This window comes from Temnothorax americanus, unplaced genomic scaffold (genome assembly GCF_048541705.1).
Source record: "Temnothorax americanus isolate GAGA-0224 unplaced genomic scaffold, ASM4854170v1 Scaffold62, whole genome shotgun sequence".
Taxonomy (NCBI): Eukaryota; Metazoa; Arthropoda; class Insecta; order Hymenoptera; family Formicidae; genus Temnothorax; species Temnothorax americanus.
Window position 1 is genome coordinate 496196 of NW_027509769.1, and position 27384 is coordinate 523579.

At 36.1% G+C, this 27384-nt stretch overlaps 1 protein-coding gene across 1 annotated transcript; it reads right to left on the bottom strand.

Moving 5' to 3' along the window:
* Positions 1-694: 694 nt before the first annotated feature.
* On the bottom strand, positions 695-2957 carry LOC143905494 (uncharacterized). The gene is made up of 2 exons (XM_077420936.1): positions 2681-2957; positions 695-1583 (listed from the first exon to the last, which is right to left on the bottom strand). Exons 1-2 carry the CDS (start codon positions 2862-2864, stop codon positions 1456-1458), a joined length of 312 nt encoding a protein of 103 aa, XP_077277062.1. The 5' UTR covers positions 2865-2957; the 3' UTR covers positions 695-1455.
* Between the last annotated feature and the right edge of the window lie 24427 nt (positions 2958-27384).

The window sequence follows — 27384 nt, forward strand, 5'->3', positions numbered from 1 at the left end:
GTGCTTAAGGCAGAAAAATATATAATATGAAAAAGTATATTATTATTATGATAATACATTATTTTCATACAAACTATATAAAGAATTTATGTAATCTTTTTTACAAAAATCATAGAAATTCCTAACACTTATATGTGTTAAATATGTATACGTACTATTATAAAACTTATCATGCAACGAAAAATGTAATTAAAATATACTGAAAATAAATATATTGGATTATAGACGATATCGGAAATATCGCTTTAATCCTCGGATAGTGCTCATATGTAAAAGGACAGCCTTTTAGGCTTTCGGACTTTTCTCTTTTATACTTTGAGAAATTATCTTAACATAATAGAACTCATTTTATTTTATCAGGCATTTACCTTAATTATTCCACGCGATATTAAAATTTGACATTAATAAAAATTCTAATAATGTAAAAGATAATATCTATCTTTACATTAAGAAAAATAATACGTACACAAGATTTTACGTAAAAAAAGATTGTTTACATTGCTTTTTAATGGCTTGCATAAGATTTAGAATATGTGCCTCAAAGAGTTAGTTAGTTTTTTCTCTTTTATCGAGGTTTTACACAGATAAGCAAAATCATAAATAATCTAAGAATCCCCAATAGATTTTGCCTATCTTCTTCCGTCCCTTTGGTATTTCCGGGAAATATACATTATAAAAAGGAAGTAGCGGTGTGTATTTCACAACTTTGCTGTTTACCGCCAAAGAGGTGAGCTGATTGGCTGTTCATATACAGACCGCGTATCTTTATCAGTACGATAGCAAATTCGATCACGGTAATCATAGGGATTACTTCGCGAGCGGTGGCGCGGGGCGGGAAGGTCGAGCATATCCTCGTCCCATAGACGCGGAAACGTAAAAACACCCGTCACCCGTCCGGCCTCATGACGGATCAGGCCGGCAAATAACCTTTTTGCGATCCTCTTTGGTAACCAAGCTTGTCTGTCTCAGTCGCCGAACGTGGCGAGAAGAGAAAGAGAATGATGCAACCGTTATGGCGTTGGCGATAAAAACTGGTATATAGCCGACGGCGTCCGCGAATGTAAGGATTTTGCAGTAAGCTGAGCAAAGAGTGAAAAAAGCGATTTCAAGACCGGTCCGGAAAAAGCGTTTTCCCGCGGCGGAATTAGTAGCTTCACCAATTAAATCAATTCTAGAATAAAAAAAGAACTACTAAGTCCAAATCGCTCCTCTTGCTCGACGATAAAACTCAATCTCGGCTGAAAATTTGTTTTTATATATGTTTGTTAATAAAACAAGTAAGCCAAGCCTGCTTATAAAATGATAAATTACGCTTTGCGATAGTCGTGGTGTTATGTAAGGGGCAATATTGCAAAATTTTTGATATATATAATCTTATTCTAGCTACCCCGTATGTACATAACTTATCCGTATTTCTTACTATCATCCATATTCTGGAAAAACTGGCACCATATGTCATTCATAAAATGCGATATAGCCATGCCACCGACACGAAGATGAGTGTTCAAAGTAAGCTTCTGTCGTTCCAAAAAAGACTATTTCACAGCACAATGAAGGAGAAGATGCTTTCGGATTTTGAGTACCTGAAAAATGGATAATAAAATCAGTTTTTAAGTAAAGAAGCGCTTTAATACTGAGTAAAATACTTTTCTAGATTTCGACTTATTATCTTTTATTTGTTTTATTTTGATCTAATGTAATTTGATTCTTAATACTCGCATTACATCTTGCAATTAAACTATGTGAACTGATGTTTGCACTTTTGTTCATGTTTTAAATTGGCAATTTTAATTAATTAGCCATACATTCTCTGTATTTTTTTATCTTCATTTAAATGTTTATCCTTATCGCAGAGGTCACTTATCGGCAGACGGAAACGTCAGTGTGAAATAATATCGAATAATAAATAATTTGCAAATCCGCCACAAGACAATGCAAATAATCTTCTCGATAAATGGCGCGTGCGCCTGCGGCGCGCTAAGCCTGGTCGGGACGGTGGACGGAAAAGGCTGCTTCGCTTAATAGAAATTTAATTGATCCTTCGGCTATGCGCGGTCGAGCGTAATGCAAATTGAAGTGCTCCAGTGAACGACCCCGCATATCAGAGAAAGAGGATCAGACCAAGAGCGGCTAGACTAACGGCGACGAGGAAGAAAGAGATGGAAACAGAGGGTGGGCCAGTGTCGGAGGAAAGTGGAATGCCACCAGGGTGAGCAAGAGAGAAAGAAAGAGAGAGAGAGAGAGAGAGAGAGAGAGAGAGAGAGAGAGAGAGAAAGAGGGAGGAAGAGAGAAGGAGAAAAGCGTGCGACAAGGAGAGATAACCCAGGCGAGAAGAGGAGATAGCATAGAGGATCCAACGCAGAGTCTATGATGGCTAGAGTTTCAGTGCACGAGTGTGGACAAGAGAACAACAGCGAACAGCACTCTTGTCCCACGCGGCTCAATTCTCTGCTACAACTGCATTCTCCCTATACGGTTGCCTCCGCTGATTTATTCCTTTCTGGCCTCACCCTGCATTCTCCTTCGCTGCCGGACACGGGACGGGAGTCGGCCGTATCTTTCAGTTTCAACACGACCGGCAGCGACGGCACGGCAGTTTCATCAAACCGGTTGCGTTATGCCTTCCATCTCCTTATCGCGCGTCCACCGTTCACTTATGCAACCCTTCTTAACCCCTTACCGCGCATAGTGGTACCGCAGTTAATCCTCTCCGTGCTCATGGAACTACACGCCGCATGCCGATGACCAGAGGCTACATTGCCGTCCCCACCGTGACCGTCACCCTCTGCCGCCATCCAGAGCGGCAACGACGCGAACGGCGATGAGGGCGAGCGAAGCTTTATAGGTGCATAAACCGAGAACATCCACGTTGATCTGTTAACAGGAAGGTGGATGCTTTACGCTTATTTGTCAGCTCGATGTTGGCGTTTATAAGTCGACGCGATAGTGGCTAGCGGTAGTGCCATGCTTTATGGTCATTCTCTCGTCCTCTCTTGGAAAGAATTCTCGGAATTGTCAGGAAATCAAAACCATTTATGTGAATTTATACCACAGGTATATATATTGGATCATTCCATAAATAGTGCGATATTTTAGAAATATTTTTGAAATAATACAAAAAATCTGACATTTTTATTTTAATCCAAATTATATTTTATATTATTGTTTACAACTTATTTCCACCTTAAAATTTTAATTCCCTGACGACAAAAGTCTTTCAGTTTTGAGCTAAAGAATAAATCAAGCTTACTTTTATACCGCATTATTTATGTGTGTGATGACTTAATATATACATGTACACATGTATATATATATATATATATATATATATATATATATATATATTAGGCCATCACATATATAAAATTGATGGTTGATATCGAGCGATTAAGTATCAAAAGAATTTATCACTTTGTTACCTGTTTCAGTCGATGCGGCGAGATAATTTCTCGAATTCTATAGGTATGCTGTAGTTATATGTATATAGAGAGAGCGAAAATTGCACGCTTTTCTCGATATCTCGATGTATATGTACGTACTATAAATGCCAGAGATTTTGCATTAATTCAGTTCTACAATGCGAAAACAACAGGTAAGCGTCCGTAATGAATCGCGAATTATTCTATTTATTTTTATATTTATTTAATTATATTATATTTATTCTTTATATTTATTTTTTGTGTCAAATAACGTTAGTTCAGACTGTGCAATTTTAAATATTCAATGCATATTACGCTTGTACGTAGTATAACTGATTAAACAATACATTTATAGTTAAAAAAAAATATAGATTTAGTTGCAACGAAAAAATTACACAATTACATAATTCATAATTAGTTTTTCTCTTGTTTCTATGAAAATGCCTCAAGCAATTTCTTTATTTTTTATACATGATAAAAATTACAGACATTTCTGACACATATGTATGCATTTTTTGGATGGCTGTAATATTACGTACTTAAACGGCTTATCACACAAGATTATATAATAAATAAAAATTTTTTATTGCTAAAATATACATGTATATACATATAATATAGTGAAGAAAATTTAAAGCACAAAAACTAAATTATCAATAAAAGTTAAACAATAAATTTTGTATGCTGTTTAGTGCTCGGTAGCGTGATGTTTGCAAAAGTTTATTTTTTACGCACAAGTGTGAAAAAATGTTTACTAATTCACACCCGCTCATTTATGTTAAACTTAACCGGGCGAGCTAACCCTTCTTTTATTGTCTCACATATATGCATGACGAAAAACATATTTCATTCATGAACATAAATTACACGACAATGAAAGCTCGTAACAAACAAGAAAGCAAAACGTTTCGTGTTCTTTTGAAAAGAGCATCATTTTGAAACATTAATGGTGACATATAAAAGCAAAAGTTATACTGTAAAATGTAAAGAATATATTATAAGAATACATATTAGTTATAAAATTTAAACAGGTAATTTTAAATTACATATTTTAAATATATTTTTAACTACAAAATTGAACATCTAATTGTGTAAATATATGAAGCAAACTTGCTTTAAAATCTTTAAATACTTCAAAGATATCTCAATTAGTATATCTAATAAGATATTTTAAAATATTTTATTGTATTAAATATCTTGATTTGTTTCTCGCAAAATTTTTTTTTCATAAAACATAAAAAGATAATATTTTTATATCTATACTAATATTATTTATTTATATGAAGCAGAATTTTTTTTTGCAATAAAAATTAAAGTTTTTTTTCTTTTCTTTTTTTTTTTAATTTAAGTAATTGTTATATTATATTAACTCGCTTTAATAGAATATTTGTACATATCTAGTAATGTGAATAAGTAAATTTCGATTTTGCAAATCTAATCGTGCAGTAAATCGCACACGGTACTTTCTCCCTAAAATGTATATCTCTCAAACTCAGTCGTTTTGACGCAAGAGAACACCTTGAGAAACGGTGAACCATTCTAATAACGAAACTAATTTTCATATTCCATTTTCATGTATCATGTCAAAGACATATTGCATAGCCTCGTGTGTCAGTGCTCAGGCTGAAGCACGCTTGCAAATCTGATACAAAATAGGTAAATTAGTAAAAGTATTTTAATAACACAAATGGACGGAGTCTTTCATCAGTAAATTATATGACTGTATCAGTAATATATTACAAGTTAAGTTACAAAAGCTTTTCTTCCTGAAAATTTTTGTGAAATTATTCTTGCGAAAAAGGAAAAGGGATAATGTGTAATATGGCTCTCTTCTATTGTCAAAATAGTGTAATAGTTATTCATATTTCATATTTCATGAAACTTTTTTTTGCTTAAACAATGAAAAACTTCTTAAACAGAATACTGACGTTTATAAAAGAATGATTCTCCAGATAGTTTAGATAAGTCGTTCTCTTACTTGACAGCTTAGATGTTTCTATTACCACATTACACTTTGTCAAATTACTTGGGTGAATAATATGTATTGCATAGTTTACATGGAAATTCACGCGAAAATTCATTCGTTATAATATTAATATTAATGAAACAAACGAGCTTTCAAATTTATCACGCATTTGCGAAATATATTTTATTTTTGTTTTGTCGGCCAATAGAACGGGTATGCATTCGTAGATAAACGATCCTTCTCCACGCTACTTCGCGTGAAGGATTAGTGAGAAGTACGTCATATATTTCATCCTGGATCCGCCCTCCACAGGTAATGAAAATCCAGATACTAGCTATAGAGAAACGCAGAAAAGATAAAACGGAAAACATGGATAAGAGTGCAACAAAGGAAACTAGGAAACTGAAATGTATCCGTAAAAAAAGCGCACACAGCGTACGCACTTGTATGCATTTTTGTATGCTTTATATACTTTTTACAAGAGGTAATCTAAAAACGAAATAACGCATATTATGGTTTTATACGTACTAGACATCACAGACGCGCGCTTCGCGCGCGCTATTTAGCTTTAACATTACACACAACTGTCAAAATATACGATGACAGCTACTCATGAAATAAGCGCAGCGAGAGAACCAATCAACATCGCTGAAAAGCGAAAAATAAACTTCTATAGATTCAAGAGTATCGACTTTACATATTATACCTTTTTTAGATATGATGAGATAATGATGATGATAATATTTATATACAACTCTCAAAAAAAGAAATATGTAAAAAATAAATTAACGTGTAAAAATGATATTATATAGGTCTGCAGTAGCAAAAGAGAGACGTAAATTTATAATATATAAAAACTTTTCTCATTAGATTTTCCAGTTTTTATTCAATCACTAAGTTTAATGAAAATGAACGACATAAAATAAAATACATGCTTTACCTTTAATTATATAGAATGGAAGACAGATATACTTTCATGTCGATAAATAACGGGCAACTAAATGAATGGCTTTTCGCAGAAATTCAAATGTTTAATTCTGAAAGCTAAAAGCAATTAACAAATTTCAGTGATATTATTTAAATATCATACAAATAAAAATAATATTTATTATAGTTATAATTAAATTATTTAAAAATATTATACAATTACTAAGAGTACTTGCGAGATTAAATGTTATACGCTGTTTTTAAGAATTCTCATTACTAGATAAAGTTTGACATTACATTATCAAATTTTTAAGAAATTCAGACAATTAGTGCTCATTTTTATAAAAAATTGTATAATTCTTTCTTTAATATTAAGGGTCAACATATGTACAATTATTACAAAGTAAATAATATGTCCTGGATGATATATAACGCAGGTGACAGCAGCATACATTGCATGATGAAGCATATATTGTTTAATGTCGCAACTGAGATAAATTTATTGCTATCGAAATAATTTGTAAACTATTTGTTATGTGAACAGAATCGCAGCGTGCAGTTGCATAATTCGTCAAATCATTGGTTATCTTGATCCAAATGCACGTGCGGTCGTTTTGGCCCCCGTGCAGCCACGTATGGAAGCGTATCGTGCTACCTAACTCGTAAAATAACTCTGAACAAGTTTTGATAAATTGTAGACGTCACAGCACGTGCAAAGCGTTCGCCATTAGTTACGGGCGTTTCCCACCCACAGAATGTGCCGCTGTCTTTTCTTGAAACACGTGCTGAGCGCGTTACTATCAGCTGTCAAAATTTCTGACGTATGTGTTAGAACTTATTACCTCAAAAATACGTTCAATACGAATATATTATCATACGCGTGCTGATCCTACACTTGTACATAACACATTTAATTAATGCATATAGAAATTAAACGATCTGTTTCTAAAATATTTTTCATACATGTATCTGTGGGGTAACGTATACGTATTTTTAACGCAATTAATACTGCACGAATTTCAATTAACTTCATGAGGATTTTACTATATTGCTTCATTTTACATTAAATAAATAAAATTTTGTAAATATTCCTATATTCCTCATCTCATCCAGCTTACTCCTTACTGATATCATACACAGTTCTTTTAAATACAGTCAATCGCATCTAATATGTGTATTAAATATCACAGCGCCCGTCATTTATGACCGATAAATATAATCGACGTGATAATGAATATCCTTCAATACTGAAATAATTGTTATGTCATAGAATAATAAATTATCTCTATTTATGTATATATTGTCGATTCTATCTCTCGTGTGTGGCGAGTTTACCTTCATACAATTTATTGTGATTTCCGCTGCTTTTGCAATATATCGTAATTTTAGTCGCTTGGCCCGAAAAGTTGGATGCATCGTATTTTCATCAATATAATCTGCTTAAAAATGATAACCGCCTTTGTACAGATTATATATATATATCCATTTCACACACACACAATATCGGATTGGATCGTAAATTTCGTTGGTCTTTTGCTTAAAAGCCGAAAACTGAATCATGCCCCGCTACGCAACTACAAAAAATTTAATTCAAGCTTCGATATTTCGACGAATATTTTATTTAGTGTACTTTTTACACTGATATTTCATGCGTACGTCCAAGCAAATATAAAAATAGTTTACTATGGTTAACAAAACATTCACCAATCAAAAAAATGTGGAGTTTAGTTCTTCCAAAGAATTTTTCTCGTCGAACATGTTATGGAATACCGTAAATGTTTATGTTACTGACAATGTTGTCATTTATGTTTTGCGAATTAAAAACTGCATGTTTTAAAAATTCAAGTTTATATTATTACGTTAACAATTTACCAAAAAAATTAGAACAATTGGAAGCTTAATATGTTATCAAACGCAGCTGACAAATTACTATCGTTAGAACTCATTAATAATTTATTAAATTTTAATATAACTTAAGAAAGAGACAAATGAAGCCAATATCTCAATAGCCGATGTTTTAGATTATATAATATAAAACCGATAGAATGTAAATGCATCTTTTATCGCATCAACCACAATGCGGAGACGTCATTTTTATCGAATCCGTAAGAAGAAAGAAAAATTATGCCAAGAAACACTGTCGGGGGTGAACGCTTGAGCTGAGCGCGGATTCGGTTCTTACCCCGGACACGAATCCGAACTGTGGAAAAGTCTGAGAAACGGCATAGATAACGCGTATAAAAGATAAAGAGAAGAAGACGAGGACACGCGCCGATTCGAGGCTGTTTAATCTTTCGGCGAACGTGCGCCGGTTGCGACGGCGCGGCGGCGTGGCGCGGCGAGACTTTCAGGACGACTTGTTGGTATCACCTGGCTCAACTTAAAGGTCTTGGGGCACAATGTAGCGGCAATTTAACTTTGTACCTGACTTACGTGCGTGGCGCATACAAATGGGGTCGAAGACTCGAGCGAAATGCATCAGTCAAAGGAGTCGTAGCTTTTGGGTAGGCGGTAGCGCGAAGGGAAGACAAGGCGAGCACGACTTTAAACCATTCGCGGAACAATACCGCACGTCAGGTCCGGAAACAACCAGTACGACCGCGCGGTGTTGCACCTGCAGTGTTCCCCCCTGTATCGCCGTATCACACCATACGTATACGTATATGTACGCTTCAAAACCCTCCGCATGGCCTTTCCGCATGGCGCGCAAGTTCTCGCTCCCTCGCGCAATGCAATTTCAAATTAATTATGCGTCGGGCTGCCCCTGGCGCGCAGTCGGACGTCGAATAATACTCCGGCAGTTCACGCCTCCGCGGCCGAAAGAGGCAGCTAATAAACCGGCATCAATTAGTCGACACGCAATACCCCTGCCGGCCCACCACGGCACCTACGGTGTCCGGAATTAGGCGTATTCCGCACACGTATAGAGTCGACGTCATATGAAATCACGTCTCGATACCGACATATTCTCCGAAATTGATGCCAATTAAATGACAAGCTTTCCACTGGGCAACGTTAATAATGGTCGTTGTAACGATCTCTAAAGCAGAAATTGGTTAGCGTGACCGTACGATCTTTTCGAGATTTAATGATTTAATGATTTAGCCAGACGTTTAATTAAGCTCTATGCTATTATTCTATTAAACTATATTTTAAAGATATACTATTTACATTTAGAATTTAGACTGTCGCTTTCTTTTGGAAAAAGATTTCAGAGACTTTTACTTCTCATCTTATGATATACACATATATACACGAACTTTGCCCCATTCATACAAAATCTATTCAGACGTGTCTATAAAAAAATACAAACAGGTTTTAAAAAAAAATGCTAAACACGCAGATATATATAGAAATCTGCACAGCTCGTCGGATCCAAATTTAAAGAAACGAACGGTCAGCAAATCAGGCCAAATCGATCTCGCGCTTTTCGTGCCGTGCGGGAACGGGAGTACAGAGGCGAGCGGAAACGGGCCTCCCTCTACTCCGGGCGCTACAATGCACGTCGGTCACGGTAACTGCATTTCGTAGATCGATTTCGTCGCGCGCGTTTGGTGTCGATCGCGCTGAATCGGGTCGCGTTGGTACAAATGGAAACGGCAGCGTCGAAAAAGAGGGAGGTGCGCGCGCGAAGAGAACGTCCCATCGCCAGGCGCGAAGGAGGGTGGAAGGGTCGAGAGGTAGAATTAGTTATAGGAACGGGAGGACGCGAGAAGAGAGAGCGCCGGACGCGGGGTATGCGAAAGTGGGAATACGGTCAAGCGGATTCCCGGTCGGTTTGGGGTGGAAGCTTAAATCAACTTGATTTAAATCGCTGAATCTGAATCGAACGAGCGTGTTCCCGCGTGCCACCCGCGTTCTCTCCGCGTGCGTGTGTGCGGTCGGGCGCTCCGAATAGCGGGGGTGACGATTATGGCGACGGCCGGTAGTAGTGGTGGTATGGTCCCGCTTCGTAGCCGACGGCTATTTGAACTGCCGGAAATTTTCTCCGCGTGCGGCGTTTTAAAAAGTCAACCTCCCCGGCTGTACACGCCATCGGGACAAGGGCGGGCGGGCTCGTACCTGTCGCGGCGGGGGCAGTTTTGTGTCGCGCAACGACGCCGAAAGCGTCGACCGAGTTTACCGCAATAAAACCGAGCGCCGCGCTCGTTGCGCTCACGTCCTGTTTTTAAAACGGCGACACGATGGAAGCGATTATTCGTCGTATTGCGGGATAAAGCGAACGATAAAAACGTTTCGCGCCTCGTCGATTATACACGACGACACGGCGAAACCGATTATTCGCCGTACGCGAAAATACCGAGCGGACGAAAAAACCCCCGATCGTTGCGTACGGTTCGGAAGAGCCTTTAATGCATGAAAGAAGAACACGACAGCTGTAAATTTTAAATAACTGAAGTATATCCATTTGTTCTCTTTATATTTCATTATAGGCGAGATAAATATTATTTCAGAGTTTAATTCGCAAATTTCAAAAGATAAGCTTTTGTGACATAAAAAGAACTAAAACGATTCAATTTAAGTCCTAAACTGTACGTTATGAAGAATTGATAAGAATAGGGTTACTGAAGTCTGTCTACCGAAACCCAGAAATATACCAACAATGTTGATTTTGCGTACGAAAAGAAAAATTCATATATGTATCACCATTAAAACGGCGGTAAACTACGCGAAGCACTTTGCTGAAACTTTCCTGGGTACATAGATTCTGACAGACCAACAATTGCCCCAGTTCTATAACGAGCTTTCGTAGTCGCGATGAGATAATTTGGTGCTATGCTACCGTAGACCAAAATCCTTTGTTGTGATGCCACAACTATCTTCCGCAAATAGCATCCTGTGTATTAGCTGTATTCTGAAAATGAGATTCAAACTGTATTTACTTGAAGTTAAAAAAAAAAATTGGTAATAAGAAGGAGAATTGCTGCGTTGCAAACTTAAACTAGAAAAAGTAAATTAATGCATAATAAATAATTTAGAAAATAAAAGCAAAAAAAGATTATGTAAAACTGGCAGTATATTAAAAAGCTGCTGTATAATATGTGTATACTGTATATATCAGTTATATCGCATAACATATTCGGTAAATATATAAAGCATTATACAAATCATTAATTTGCAATTAGATATCGATGGTATATCCGTTGAGAATCGTTGTTCTTTTCTGCCATCACCCAAGGTATTTACCAATACTTTCTCATTAATGATGCGGCTAATTATGAAACGTTAGTTCTTGCATGGTCGCCGGTTGCGTTTCGTTAGGTGCAGGGCCGCTAGTCGGTACGTAGAAGCGGCTCCAACTGTTAAGAAGAAACTTGGGTGAGAAACTTGGTCGCCGCGGCCGGAACTTTCCTGTTTTTCCACTCGTTGCTATTCATGACCGGACGGAAAAATCGTAGAGCTAGGGGATCGTCGAGACCGAGAAAGAGTGCGCCGAGGATCGGGAGAGGCCGGCAACTTCTGGGAAAGTATTATCCCGGGGGTTTTTCCGTTCGATGCCCGGTCGCACTTTTAAGTCAAAGCGAGCTGTTTCCAACGACGACGGCTATCGTCGCTGACGCCCGTCGCCGTCGCCGACGTCGTCGAAGCTGTTGGGGTCGCCGACGTAGTTGTCTTCGTGTCATCGAGGATCTCATTAAAAGCATAGCGAGTCACTCGATTACTTACTCTTCGTCCCCTCCCCCTCCTCCTTCGTCCCCCGCACCGTTTCTATCATTCGTTTTCAACGTTTCCATCCTTCTTCAAGTATAAGTACGGCATGCTGAATTAATGAGATGACTCTTTTAAAGAACCTCTTGTCAATGAAGTATCGTTAAAAAAACGCGGACGCGCAGAAAAGAGATAAATAAACTGCGGGAAATAAAATAAATGTGTTAATGCGAAAATATCTTATAGTCAACTATTTTTTAAAAAATTGCAACTTATTAAAGCACACGTCAAATGTAAATATCAAATCGCGAGTGGCATCTATAAATTTCAATTAGGATTACTGTAACCTTTTCGTTGAATCGAAAAGATCAATAATCTCAAGAGAGAGAGAGAGAGAGAGAGAGAGAGAGAGAGAGAGAGAGAGAGAGAGAGAGAGAGTCATGTAAAATTATACTTCTATAAATAGCATATCCAGATATATTTACAAATGAGATACATTGCCGTGCACGATCAACATTAGTATATTAAACGTAAGCGAAGACCTTACGCGACATCGTCAAATAAATATTTCCTCGAGCAAATAGACTCACCAACGTATTATTTCCTGTATTTCCTCTTCAGTGTTTACGCCCGATACCCTCTCTCAGAAAACCTTCGCGCCACGCTTACCCGATAGGGCATTGAAAATAAATTTAGCGGGAAATCGGCGTGTCATGGCGTGACTCGCCGGAGGTGGGACGCGCTTCGAACAGTTTCCTGCGGGGCTAAGTTTGACGTTGAATTGATTGGACTGCGCTCGTCGGTTTCTATGAGATAGCCAAAGGTTGTGTGGTGGTGGTTGGCGGCGTTAGTGGTAGTCGGCGACGGTGACTGCGACGACGGTATGTATACTTAGGTCACGCAACAGACCTCGATGTTTCTCGCCATCCCACCTCGCCGTTGCTCCCGGCGAAAAGTGAAACGAAGTACCGTCGAAATCCGTGTCGGAAAGTTTTTCCGAAATCCGGCGTATATACGCTATAGAATTTGATGTGTACGAATAACGGCGCTTACGTGTTCGACAGGTACCTGGAGGTTCCCGCTAGCTCGCGGAAAAAGGGACCAATGGAACAAGATCCCTCCGTTCTCGCTCACACCACCATCCACCGATATCCTCATCTTAGATAAGGAACAAACTTTTACGCGGTGTCGTTGGCTTGTGCCGATTCTTTCTCTCGCCCTAGCGCGAGGGAGCTTTTACCATCACAGGGTGGCCGTCTCCGACTATCCCCTTACCTCCCAAAAACTAAGTGAGAGGCAGTCGCGTATTCTACGAAGGACGCCGCTCGCTTTTTCCGCCGGAAGATTATCGCTGACAATAAAAGTCAGACCGCTGTGATTCCACGTCGATCGGCGGGAACGTTGCGCCGTTTCGGGGGTGGGTGAGTTGCGCGCCGTCGGGAAAGATATAAAAAAGAAAAGAGAGAAACAATGGGAGTGTGACGGAAACGTAAGGGACGTGAAGATGGGGGCGTGGGGGTGGGAAAGAGGAGGTTGAAGCGTAAGGGAGGAGAGAAGGATCGCCTGCCTGCCAGGGTTGTTCGGTGACGACTTTACTCCTTCCATTAATCAACCCTCCCCGCTTTTGTCGCTTCTACCGTTGCTGGCGCTGTGGCAGAGGATGGTATGGGGTGACTCGCCTTAACCCACGCTCTGTAGCCACGTTGTTCTATTGCTCTTAACGCTAATGCTACCCACCACCCGTCTACCGAAGAAAATGGAGGAAAGACCCTACTTCGAGGGCATCTATACCTATGGGACCTTACCGGCGTAGATCGATTGGTAATTCGCATTGAACTACCCCTTCCAACGAATATTGCGTACTCCCTCGCTTTTCTTTCTCTCTTTTTTTTTTGCAAAGCTTTCGTTGGATTAGTGGCAAGTAATAAATTGAGTAAAAGATTGTGTCTATTAAAATATACCCCGTATTGCTGCACTGTAAAAAATTTAACCCTTAAATGCCCCGTGGGGTCCAGCGGACCCCAGACCCTTTAGAATAAAATGTTTTCAAATGTTCTTGCCAAAAATGGAGCTCATGCTTCCATTGATAATAGTTGAGTGCGTGACCTACCCGTTTGTACACTTAGCAATACTTAGTTTACTTAATTTTTTAGACTATGTTGAAATTGAAATTTTAACAATATAAGCATTTTATTCTCTTTTCTAAGCCTTGAACAAAATTGAAAAAACTTTTCATAACTAAAAATAAAAAAATCAATGAGTAAGGATACATTTTTCATGCTGGGGTCTTTTAGACCCCTTATGTCATTTACGAGATTCTTGAGAGGTGTGGCATTTACGGGTTTATGTCAATGAAAGTCCACTCTAAATTTTGTGTTAAAATAACTCATTCATCGTGTTATTTCTTACATTTAGAAAATGTCGATATAACATTTCTAAATGTAAAAAATAACACGATGAATGAGTTATTTTAACACAAAATTTATATATAGAGTGGACTTTCATTGACATTAAATTTATTACTGTGTAAGTAGCATTAATTATTTGTATAAATACTTGTAAATATTTATGTCTAAATATTAGTAATATAATAATGTTATATTAAATTATAATAAATTTGAGTATAACAAAAACTAGATTGTAATATATATGACAATTGAACATTTATGAATATAATTTGGTAAATATTTGAAATAATAAAAATAATAAATACAATATATTAATAAAATTCAGAATGTGAATCACATACAATCTTTTCCCTCGTTACTAGTTATGTAATCAGATTTATTTGTATCAAAATAGAGCTAAATTGCATAAAATTGTAGCTTATATATAGATTTAATATAACATAATGGATTCTTGTAACTAAAATAATTGCTTTTACGCTTGAAGAATTCAGTCTAACAAATCTAGGTTAAATAATATGGGAGAAATATAGGAAAAATACACGCCACGGTTATATGATTTGAAAATATAGAAGAATTATTAAGTGAGTTCGATATTTTAAATAAAATGTGCAAAAACGTCATGTTAATTAGAATCTGACCGAGTTTTCTTTATGATGACATGCCAGCAGTTTAATTTCCAAGGAGAGGAATATTTTTCGTGAAAGAAACCTATTTATAACAGCGTGGTTTGCGCCGTAATTCACCAACCTAGCATAGAGCGGAGAGGAAAAATCAATCATTCCGGACTGCCTTCTTTTAATGTTAAATCTTTAATTATCTGAAATCTTTTGGAAGTGAAAATTAGCCGAGGATTAAATAGACGGTATTACGATCAATATACTTACATCCGAAGCTGTATTATTATTAGGAGGAGAATTAAAGGTGGAATAAATGAAAGTTTGAGCCGCGCGACAACTAAGTCAGACGGAAAGTTGCTAATAGCGTTCAAGAAAAAGAAATAATTAAGGAGGGAACATAATGAGATTGGAAAGGAGGGAGAAGGTGATTGAGGTAGGAAGGTGTGAGGCATACAAGAGTGAGAGAGAGAGAAAGAGAGAGTCTAGAGAGAGGTGGGAATTACTGAAATAAAGAATGAGAGTCGACAGACGGAAAATATAGAGGTAAATATTCTCTGCATCTGTCGCTGCCGAAATGAGAGAAAAATGTTATGCGCGAGATATGAATGTGTCAGGTAACCATTAAAGACTAATTGCTGGAGTAATGATTTTTTTTTAAAGAAATACACTTTGCGCGCATATGAATAAGAATAGAATCACAGTAATACTTTATTGTTTAAATACGGAAAAAACTTTTTACGTTTAAACATTTTTAACTTGACAGCATATTTCTGCTATATTGGTTTTTTAATATAATCTTGAATATTAGGATAAAATTACATTTTCTTAAAAGTATAAAAATTACATAATATCTACAATATTACGTACACAAATTAATAAAAAAAAATATATATAAATACCTGGCAAAATATTGTATCATTGCGTCACAATATATTAGCGCTTTCCCGTTAATTATGATGCTATCGCCATGGTCGAATTATTCTCTTCTCATCTATCTCAATCTCCAACATCTCATTCATTCGCATTACCAAACTTTCGTGAATAATATTTCTTCGCGAATATTTCTAGTGGTATTCTTTGTTTCTGTATCTAACGTAAGTTGTGTTTCTCATCTCGGGTCTCTCCCAACTCATCTCTACGAACCTTTACCCATCCCCTTCCCATTACCACTCAAGCTTCTTAGCGCTTTAGAAAATTTTCTTGTGCTTCTTAAACTTTCTACCTGAGCCAATTTGGTACACGTCCGCCTTGTCTTTTGTACATCTCCGCAACTTGTACCGTCTCGTTAGTTGGACATCGCTTGTACCATCGTAATTTCATTCTCAAATGTTCCATATTTTTTTTTAGTTGATGTGTGGGACATAGTTTCGAAGTTTCCAAAATTAATAACTTGTCACAGTACATTCTTTTTTTATTCAAACAAACATAAGAGATCCGTAATCGTAAATTTTTATTGAATTTGGTTTCGGTATTCCCTTTGTTATCAGTTTTAAATTTCTTCTACTTTTAACCCTCCCCTTACAATATTGTTTAAATATTGTACAGTGAGAGTTGGTTGTTTGTTGCCTCAGTCATTGTTTGACAGCTAGACGGAGACAATTGTCATTTGGAATCACTGTCTTTTAAGTGCATCATTGTCTCAATTGTAACGGCGTTCTCTACAAATTGTTTTTATTTCTTCTCGATGCTTTTTCTAATGCTCATTCTACAACAAGCTGTGATCATTAGCCAAGTTTCTCTTGGATTTCCCAACAGAGAATTATTATACTATTTTTAGACCAAATTTTGAAGTTACTCACTTATTTCTCGCCGGAGAACGTAAAGTCATTTTAATTTAATTGTTACAGCATCGCTGGAGACGGCTCAAAGCGGAGTTGAAACATCCAATTTGTAATTATGTATCCTGTTAGTTATTAAATGTTAATACATCATCAACCGTGTTGTACTCTCAAAGACCCTTTTTACTTGTCACGTGTTAAACACAAGAGACTCTTATATTTAACATTGTGCACAAATTTGTTCTTTTTATTATATTGTATTACCTTGTTTGCATATAAGCAACCCTCTCATAATTTTTCTGAAAATTCTTTATTCATGGATGAATGCGTCTAAAACAAATAACAGAGTATAAACCTAAATGACATTTTCACTAAAAATAATGAGGACGCGAACAATACTCCTAAGAACTTTAACGTCATTCCTCGAGAGAGTGACGTAAATATTTCTAATGGTACTCTCGGCGATCTTAAAAGCGTACACGGCGAATCGCATAAAATAACAACGCTGTGAATTTCATAATTTATATTTACTCCTTTTAACTTACTTAAAAGCAATTTAAAGAAGGATATACTGTAACAATAAAGCAGAAACTTGAAAGTTCTATATTACCTTTTGCACAATTTTGCATTTATATGAAAATTTCTATTATACGTATTTATCATTTTATATATTAAGATTAATATGCACAAATAATAGAATGATATAATAAGTCATTTTATAAAATCTTGGATTAACAAATAATTAAATCGATTCTTTTTACTCGCACATGTAAACACTCGTGAAAATAAGACTAACTCTGATTAAATAATTTTGCACAAATTGTTTTATGTAATGTTAAATCATCAAGTCTGTTATATATTAAAAGTAACTTTTCAATGTTTTTTACGTGAACAGCAAGGTTTAGATATCCCATATCAGCCATATCAGCCGTGAAGGCTAATGTTTTGATCGTCTGATCGGTCGACTGAATTTGTGATCTCTTACTACGGCAATACGGGATCTTCAGAGTTTAGCGATGCGGACGTAGTCCTCCGTTGGATATATAAGAGAACGCTCGAACGTTCTGCAATTCAAGCAAAAATAACGCTGATATCCGATCACAATAGGAGCACAATGGACACCGGGGACGATGACTACCCCGGGCTCCGGGCACTCAAAGAAATTGGCTGGTGGTTTCCTGACCCCGAACGCCCGGACCTTAACGGATAGTTGGAAACTCCGGGAGCAGGTGGCTATGGTGTCGTGCCCTGAACCGCTTCGGAAACCCCTTCCCGTTTATCTCACCTCTGCCCTTCCATCTTTGGTAGGGAAGGGACTCGGCCCGGCCCGGTCATTCTTTTCGCATCGCATCCGACAACGGAGTTACCGGGCGTTGAGAGTTCTTTTAAATCCCGAATGCTTTTCTCGTACCTCTTCCTCACTCACGAGCGTCCCCATCCCGTCCTTCCACTTTGATCGTCCGTCGCCGATCACCCTCTCTCTCTCGTAACTAATCCCCCACACGGTCGCTAAGTTTTCTCCTGGTATGCGTGATCTCGTGGAGTCACACATCCCGCTATCGAAAAGACGATCGGCTCTCTCAGACAGCGAACGCTCCTCCGAGCGTTTCGTAAGGACTGGGGGATTTCGTCACCGACAAGGACAATCGGCAGAATCGCACGCAATCGATGCGCAAAATGTCAATGGATGATTATTGCAGCTGATGGGCAGCTGCATTTTACATGCAAACGAATATGATTGTAATCCTATATCGCGTTGCTCGCTCACGCAATTAAATAACCATTAATGTGGCTCGCGCGCAGCGTGATTATACATTAAATCACGGTCTGATATTCAGGGCAAATAAATAGTCGCGAATTATGCGACGCGGGAAATCGTAACTACCCAGGCTGAACAAGCTGAGAGTGCATGTACAGCGCTTTCCTGATGCATTCGAGCGTGGCATTGGATTTCACAAAAAATAGAAGGTAGAGGGCTGTGACGGGCCCGTTGCGCCCTGCGAAGCGCGATTTCACGAGTTCCGAAAAAGAATTATGCCACGTCATAAATGGCGATTGTACGCAGAAGAGAATAATTGCTCGACTGTCCTAGCGGATGTATGTGTATAATTGTTTGCTGTATCTATGCGGCAGAGTTGATTAAATTTCCTGCATTTTACAATTGATATATAAAATGTCAGCTTATAATGAATAATTGTAAAACAACATGTACATTTTTCTATACACTGTTTAGCGTAAAATTAATTGTACTTTAAATACTTTCTAACTACCGTTTAACTGGAAACAATTGTTGTATACAAATACCTGAACTAAAATTCTAGAATTATATATTGAAAAATATATTTGACAAATTCCATTATATGGAGTTTATAGATGTATACAAATGTAAATATAAATTATAAATAAACGGTATTATTTGACCAAACTGACTATAATTATAATTATAAATAACTATAATTATAAATTTGACCAAACTAAATTATAAATGTTTTTAATTCTTAAAAATCTATTAATTTATTTACTTATATTAAATTATTAAATATTTTTATTTGATTGCAAATTTTATAAATCTAAGAATAAAAATATTTTATATATATACATACTTCAAATAATATAATAAGAAGTATCAATAAGAAGTATTTAATATCGAGAAATGGTATTGTCAAATATCGTGAATATTGAAACTATAGAGCTAATGAATTATGTAGATGTAAAATTATTTTATTTATTTTTATAAGTATATCTGTATTTATAAATTTTACTTTAAAAACTTTTTGTTTGTTGAAATTTTATGAATACTTGAATACTACTACTAACTAATTAAAATTTATATGTCAATTATTACGTCAAATAAATGCGGATTTTGTCAAATATACCCTCTCGTCCCGTTTATTTCGACTTCCATTAACGGTACATGTAATTCGCTAATTACAGTCGATTGCACGTTACATATATGTCAATTAGGTATGTCTGCGACTGTGTATATATGTATCATAGCGATGGCTATCGATCGTCAAAGCATTCAACGTATTAAAATTGATCAATCGACCAGTTTATATCTAATTAAAATTTACGTTTCCAAATTAAACTTATATCGCTTTCGAAACACATTTTAATCATTGTGACAAGTTATTCGTACCAACACTGTATTAAAATACGCTTCGTGCATTTGTATATGCATATATAAAAATGGCATGTGCGTATTACTTCAACAGCAAATTCACACAAAAGTACAAATTATTTAAAAGTACATTACATACTTCGTTTCTTGTGTATTACACATATTTTCAATTGCAGTCTAAATATCAATTCAATCTTATTTGTGTTAGACTTGTTAGAGTATTTGCCCGATAGTCATATAAGACGAGGGTATATATGTATATACCTAAACGTATATGTATATGTATCTAAATCTCACGGAAACTAAAGTTTAAATCAATCGTGTCAAGGAGAGTGCAATCATGAGTTTATAGCTTCTCGATAAAAATAAATGGTGGAACAAGTCCTGTCCGGCAATACTGAACGATCAAAGACACGAACTTGACGAACTATTGAGTACGCTTCGACCTGATTAATTCTCTCTAGCACGTGCATGAGCTCCAATTACCATAAAGTACTCTTTGTTCACTATTATTTATAAGTGAACATATTTGAACTGAAATTATATGAAATAAAGATTTAAGAAAATATTTTAATTGCTATGTGTTGAGCCAAAAATAATTATATGTTTACAATTCTCTTTGTATTAAATATAATTCGGTTTTAACATTTTTTTTATTAAGCGATATCCATAATTATAATGTAGAGAATCTAAACCAATTTTTAGTACTTTTTGAATTAAAAAAAAACCTAAATTTGAGAAAGTTATAGCTTGCTAAAGTTTCTTTGATGACGGCAACTTCAAAAGGTATGACGTTATTTCTTATATAAGGTATGACGTCACAGCACATTTACGTGTACTATATTTTCTTCAATTTTGAAGATATTGCAAAAATTCAAAAAGTTTACAAAGAAAGTATGCCGTGATAGACCGCTTAATAAAAAAAATTTATGTTAAAACCGAATTATATAATTTTTTTTCTATATCTTGATTTTTACATGTATAACTACACAATTGTAAATAATTATCATCTTGTCTCTTAAACAAATTAACGTATTAAAAAATTGACTATAAAGATGTATTGTAAAAAATGTATCTATATTTTAATATTAACAAATCAACTTGTACTTCCTCGATATATATTTTTAAGTCACTTTCTCTATTTTTGATGCTATAAATTCTGTATTATATTAAACAAAATTTATTTAAAAAATTTTAATCAAGTACTTTTAAAAATAATGTAATTAAACCTGAATTATAAATCAATTCCGCAAATCTATTTTAGTTATATAATTAACAATGTACAACACAAATCCATTTATCGGTCATTTTAAATTCAATGCACATACAAGTTCTTCGCGTTAAGTGATAAAGGTTTACATTAATCTTTATTAAAATGCACGTTCGTATTCTGCGGAAGATAAATAAGTCGTTAAATGGTCGCGATAGAGCAAATTTTCTTACTTCGTCGCGCTATAAATGTAGGAGATAAAACGGGCTTAAAAATTAAGACTTAGCCGTTGAGCTCATAGTATCATAGTATTATGTTATCCGCGTAATGAATATATATGCAAGAGATATGCAGCATAGATAACAAAGTAACCTTACGTAACAAGGTAACTATACCGTTTAACAAAAAAAAAAGAAAAAAACAAGCTTCCATTAATAATAACTCATAACTGCTGGCGCGTGCGTCCGCCGCGCGCGTATTCGCGTGTTTATCGAGAGCCCGACTTGCGATGCACAAGCGGATACACATGTTAGACTTCAACCAGATTTCGGTAATAAATCTGAGTTTACAAGGGGGAGAGAGATTCAACGTGCTGCCCAGGCCCGGCACGGAATTTATGTGCAGCCGTTCTCCTCTTTGCTATATGGTTATGCAGGTAGATGCACGGCAGCAACGTTTTTCTCCCTGATCCGCGTCTCGCGCACCGACCTTTGTAATGCATCGCGAGCGACAGACGCATCGTATCTCGATTACAATTGGAGTGCGGGAGTGCGCCTTTTGCCGGATGTTATAGCTGATCGACGCATTTGGGACGTTTCACGCGTTCACCGTGCGTGACATCGTTAAAACGAATTTACAGCGCGCTAAGCGCGATTTATGGAGCTGCCAAATTTCACGATACATTCTCCTGCAAGGTATACGCGGGCTCGCGAGAGAACAATACAGGAAGAAGACGTCAAAGTACACGGAGCATCGCGTTTTGAGCCATGCCGCGCGCCGGCCGTTTCAGCGGTGACAATTATGTGACTTATATGACTTACTATGCATACTATTATTATTACCTAACACAGTAATCAAAAGTAATAGGGTAATCAAAGAAGAAATCTTCGAAATGTAGAGTCGCGTTCTCACTTCTCTTGTAATAGCACGAAATCACAGTACCATTCTCGTCTAAGATAACAGGGCGCCGAGACCGTTTTGTCAGGATCCTCTTGACGTCGGGAACGTGAGATCGTTATTTCATTATGGTTAATTTGAGATTGAGTGCGCTCATGGGGAGGCCAACGAGATAACAGAGGGATTCCCGTCATTAGAGGGACGCATCTAGTGAAGATTAACGAGCTCTTTGCTGCACAATATCATGTGTGTGCCACGTGCTAAATATAATATTTATTTATGTTTATTCTTAACGCCTCTCCATGCGAGATGACAAAATGTTTTTTAGTATTTAGTCTTTTTCAAAGAAGGGACCAACGCGCTAAATATTATTGTCAACGATAACGTATCAGCTATGAATATTTTTTATTGACACAAGTAAACGAGAATTGCAAATTAATGTATCTCACTCTCTAATTTTATTGCGTAACTTTTAAAGATATGGCAAAAATAGCTTACTTTATTTTCTGATTTAAACATATTTTTATCCATATTTTTTTAATTCAAAGAATTGGCTAAGAGAGAAAACTACAATAAAATATGTTCTTATAAAAGTTCTAATAGCAGACATAAAAGAGAGATGAGAATATATATAGAAGAGAATCTCCTTCAGATTGTACATTATTATATTAATTTTGTAAAAATAAAATAAAAAATACAGGTTGTTAATTGTCGGATTATCGATCCACTGTCATTCCGTTACTCTTTGCACACCTGTGAATAAATAGATAAGTATAAAGCAGCAATATAACATGATTACGTTTATATAAAAAATGTATTATAACGTTAAATATAACGATAACTTGGGATTATTTTTTACTGTAATTTTACTGTAATATCGTTATGCGCCATGATTTATGTATCGTAAAATAGAGAGTACAGACAAATATGAGAAAGTTTTGTGTTATATAATATTGCACGACACAATAAGTAAAATATAAATAAGAATTCATACGTTAGCATCAATATCGGATTCCATGATTGGGCGAATTTAGCTGGAAAGGGATAGGGTTGTCGACGCAACGCCAATATTGGCTTGGAGGATTGGCTGATCAAGTCGTGTTCCTGCACGGAATCTTGTTTGCTTCACGTATAGCTTTTATATTGAATCGCTTGTATTTCGCGAAAATCCCATGTATTGGTTGCTAAATTAAATTAGACAGCATTCGATGGGACAGAATGCGTTTTGTTTCACAAGTTACAAGCTTTCAATCTATTGTCGTCTCGCGTCTTTCACGACGGCGTACAAATTCAAATTTGTAGTTATTTATTTATAACTTTGAAAGGATGATATATCGTATTAAGATGTTATTGTGCTATATTAATGCTAATATTAATTTAGTAATACAAGTATTAGTAATAATATCATTTTTCTATATTAACATATTCTTTTACAAAATATAAAATAGCATTTGAAGAAGTTATAATCATCGAAAAACAAAAAATTTAAAAGCTAAATTGTAAAATAAATTAAACGAACCATTTAACTTTAAAATATTAATTCCTTTCACCCGAAATCTCATAATCGATCGCACAGTATGATATGATGTTGATGATCCTAGGTAGAGATAGCACTGAGACATATCCTCACCAATAGTTACTTAGATTATATATGTACTTTCCTTCAAATGCTATCTACAATTGCCATAGTTCACAGACTATGTACTAGAATTTCAATCCCTGTCTAGTACAATATATATCTAAGAGTATATCTCAACTTCTTAATAGATTTAGAGGAATACTGGATAAACTTCATTGAACTTAGGCAGAGTACGTCGCGTTACTATTGGCATTACTCTATTATAATTTTTTAATTACGGAATTGATCGGGGCTGTATGCTCCGCGAATTTTATTGTTCCTAAATCTCTTTATACATACTTTTTCATATTGTTCTAAAACAATATTTAGAACATTCGCACCGTGAAACGAGTGGGAATATGTAAAAAAAGAAAAAAAACAGAAGAAGAAAGGGAAATCGCGGAAGGGCTCGGCCTCGTAAGATTTATGAGGCCCGACGAGGTCTTTGCTGTGGACTCCGTGTGTACTTACGACCCTAAGATATTGCGGTCGTTTCCCTTTGGTCAGGCAAGCCGAGAAAGTCAGTGGGCGCACCGTTCGTCCGGACTCCTTTTTGCCCCATGAACGATCGGGCCTCCTGTCCCCCCCCCTCTCACTCCCCATTCCTCCCATCAATTCATTGGATTTTTAGCAGCGAATGGTTATAACCGCCACTATCGCGTGAAATGTGCCCCCACCAAGTTAAAAATTGGCTTCTAATATGATATATGCCGGTCACCATATGGCCGAGAGAGTGCCGCAAAACGGACGATATTTTCAGTTTCTTCGAATACCGCTTATTTCTACCCTCTCTCGTTTCTCCAACCTACCCTTCTCTTTCCCATGTTCTCGTCCTACGTTCATTTTTACTTCCTCTCCTCCATCGCTCTTCTTTCGCAACAGTCTCTCTGTTCTCCCTTGTGCAATCCTCCCCCCCTCCACCCTCTTTTTCCGCCGTTCTCTAACGTATTATTGGAAAGCGATAGTATTTTCGTGCCGGCGGTTCTCTTATGGCGCGGTCATATTTCATGACCCTATTCTAGAGAGGCGAGAACACGAGCAATGGAGGTGAGGGTAGCAGACAGGGATAACGGGCAAGAATACGGGTGCATTTAATATGCAATTGCCGAGCACGCTATACTGGAGGATAAACCTCTTGAAGGATCGGCGTGAATCAGGGTCACGTGGAACCTTCGAGTCGCGCTTAAGACGCGATCTAGTCCTCGCGCGTGAGCGACGTTTAACTTTCAAGGTTCCTGAAACTTTACAACGGGACATACTTAAAATACCCTGATGCTTGGCTGAGCTTACTTATGAGTTAGCCACATTTGTAAAAAAAAATAAAATTCTCCTTTAATGTCTAAATTATAAATTGTGTCAGCACGCATATAACAGAGAATTTATTATCTTGCAACATGCACGTAGTTTGTCGCTTATCTGTGAAATATTTTTCCCGTAGTCAATTTGTCATTGTTTTCTAATTAATTTGGTCATAAAAATAAATATGTCTCATAGTAAAAGTCAATCAATTATAGCAACAATTTGTTCGTGAAATCACAGTATTGAAACTACGCAACTTTCTGAATTCTTATCAAACTAAGTACGAAGTTATACAAAGAGGAAAGAATCTTGGATCTAGCACATAGACAAAGAGAAAGGGAGAAATGAGGAGAACGAGCAGATCCCTTCGTAGTTGCCGACGATTCAGATTAAACGAGGCCGATTAATCGCATCTAATTGCACAACTCGGGACGAACTATTAATTCCCGTTTGAGAGAGTGGGATTACCAATCACTAAGTAGATCCAGTCGTCATCTAGTCAGATCTTTGTCTCTATTATAATCTTACATTTAATGTACAAGAAATGGTATACTTTAATGTAATCATCGTAAGCATCACAATTTGCAGTAATACAAAAATTAAATTTTAATGATACAGACAATTTTTTATTTTATTTTAGATAATTATATAAAGAAAATAGACAATTTCTAGAATCTTATTTTGCAAATTTGTAACAGACATTATAATAGTGAATTGAAGATATCATGGAAAGAAAAATATTATTTATATTCAAATTTTTCTGCACATGTGTATATAACTCATATTACTTATTTATTTTTCCAAAGCTCATTTCATTTATATTATTATATTTTTCTCGTAAATTATGTTCGACATTTTTGTAATTTTCTACAATTTTTGTACATTCTATATCTATAATTTATATTATATAACGCTTTATAATTATACAAATCAAATAAATATATTTTAAATAAGTTATATAGCCACTTGATTAACAAAGAATGTAATTATATAGAATTCAAATTGTGCAATAAATTTAATAAAACAATTAAATTTTTGATAGTTAATGTGATATACGGTTGAAATAAGACGGGTAAAATAAGATTGCGAGGATGAATGAACGAAGAGTGGAATACGTAGAGACATCGGAGAAATATAATTTATTTATGATAGCCAGCGCGGGGGGGGGGGGTGATAAAAGTCTTAGCAAACGAGACTGAAATTGAGCCAGACATTGTTCTTTATTACGGCGGAGACTGGTCGGTGTTCGAGTGGTTTGCATAATGCATTGCGGTTTGACGCCAGAATAATTAGAACCTTTATTTTACCTTTTTTCCATTTTATGATGGAGTTATCGATCACCAAGAGTAATCTATTTTTTTAAATAACGTACATCTGGTATAGTTTGTATAGAAAATTGTTTGAAAAATAATCTATTTAAAATAAATAAATTATTATATAATTTAAAATTTAAATGATACAATTATTAAATTATTTTAATAATATTGTAACAATTAAAGATTTTATATTATTTTTCGTTGCTAAAATATGTGAGATGACATAAATATAAATTTGTTTCTATTTGAATGTACAAGAATAAGAATTAAAATACATATATGTTTAAAAAAATTATTATTGGTCGCGTAAATGTCGCACTAAAACACAATTTAGATTTTTGTTTTTTTATAGCATTAATTTTCACGTCGTAGGCTTAGACGCCCCATTAAATATTTAAAAACAACAAGCATTTAGTTTTATTTAGTATATTACATGGGCCGATTACAGAACCCAATTAACACATTTATCTCTGATTTAAATATTTTGTTTATAGATCAACAATTTAATGTGTTAATAAGTATTCAACATTTTGCGCGTAAAACATGATAAAGGTTTTACTTTTTCAAGTTAAATCTCCAGATTATAGCGCGATCGATACCGCATTCCATGCGTAGCGTAATTTATACGATAACGTTCGCAGCTATCTAAAACTTAGCACGGATTCAGAATATCGCGCGCGGAAATGATCTCATCGTAAAGATTGCACAAGGATGGCACGCAGAGTCCTCCGCGTGAAGTGACCTCGTCAGATCGATTCAATTCCAGGCGATGAGCGACGTCGAGGAGAGAGCGAACAAAACTCGCCTGCCGATCTCTTCCATCTCGACGAGAGAGGATCAACGCCGGATAATAGGACTTTTTGACATGCGAGAGACTATTCCGGTTCTACTGGATGGGCCTAGAGAAAAAATCGTGCTTATTGCTGACTCCGCGGAAACG

Excerpts from the sequence above, each read along its gene's own strand:
- LOC143905494 (XM_077420936.1), bottom strand. The coding sequence starts at position 2,864 with ATGTTCTCGGTTTATGCACCTATAAAGCTTCGCTCGCCCTCATCGCCG. Across the intron at positions 1,584-2,680 it reads CTGCGGTACCACTATGCGCG|GTACTCAAAATCCGAAAGCA; the intron begins GTAAGGGGTTAA and ends TCCATTTTTCAG.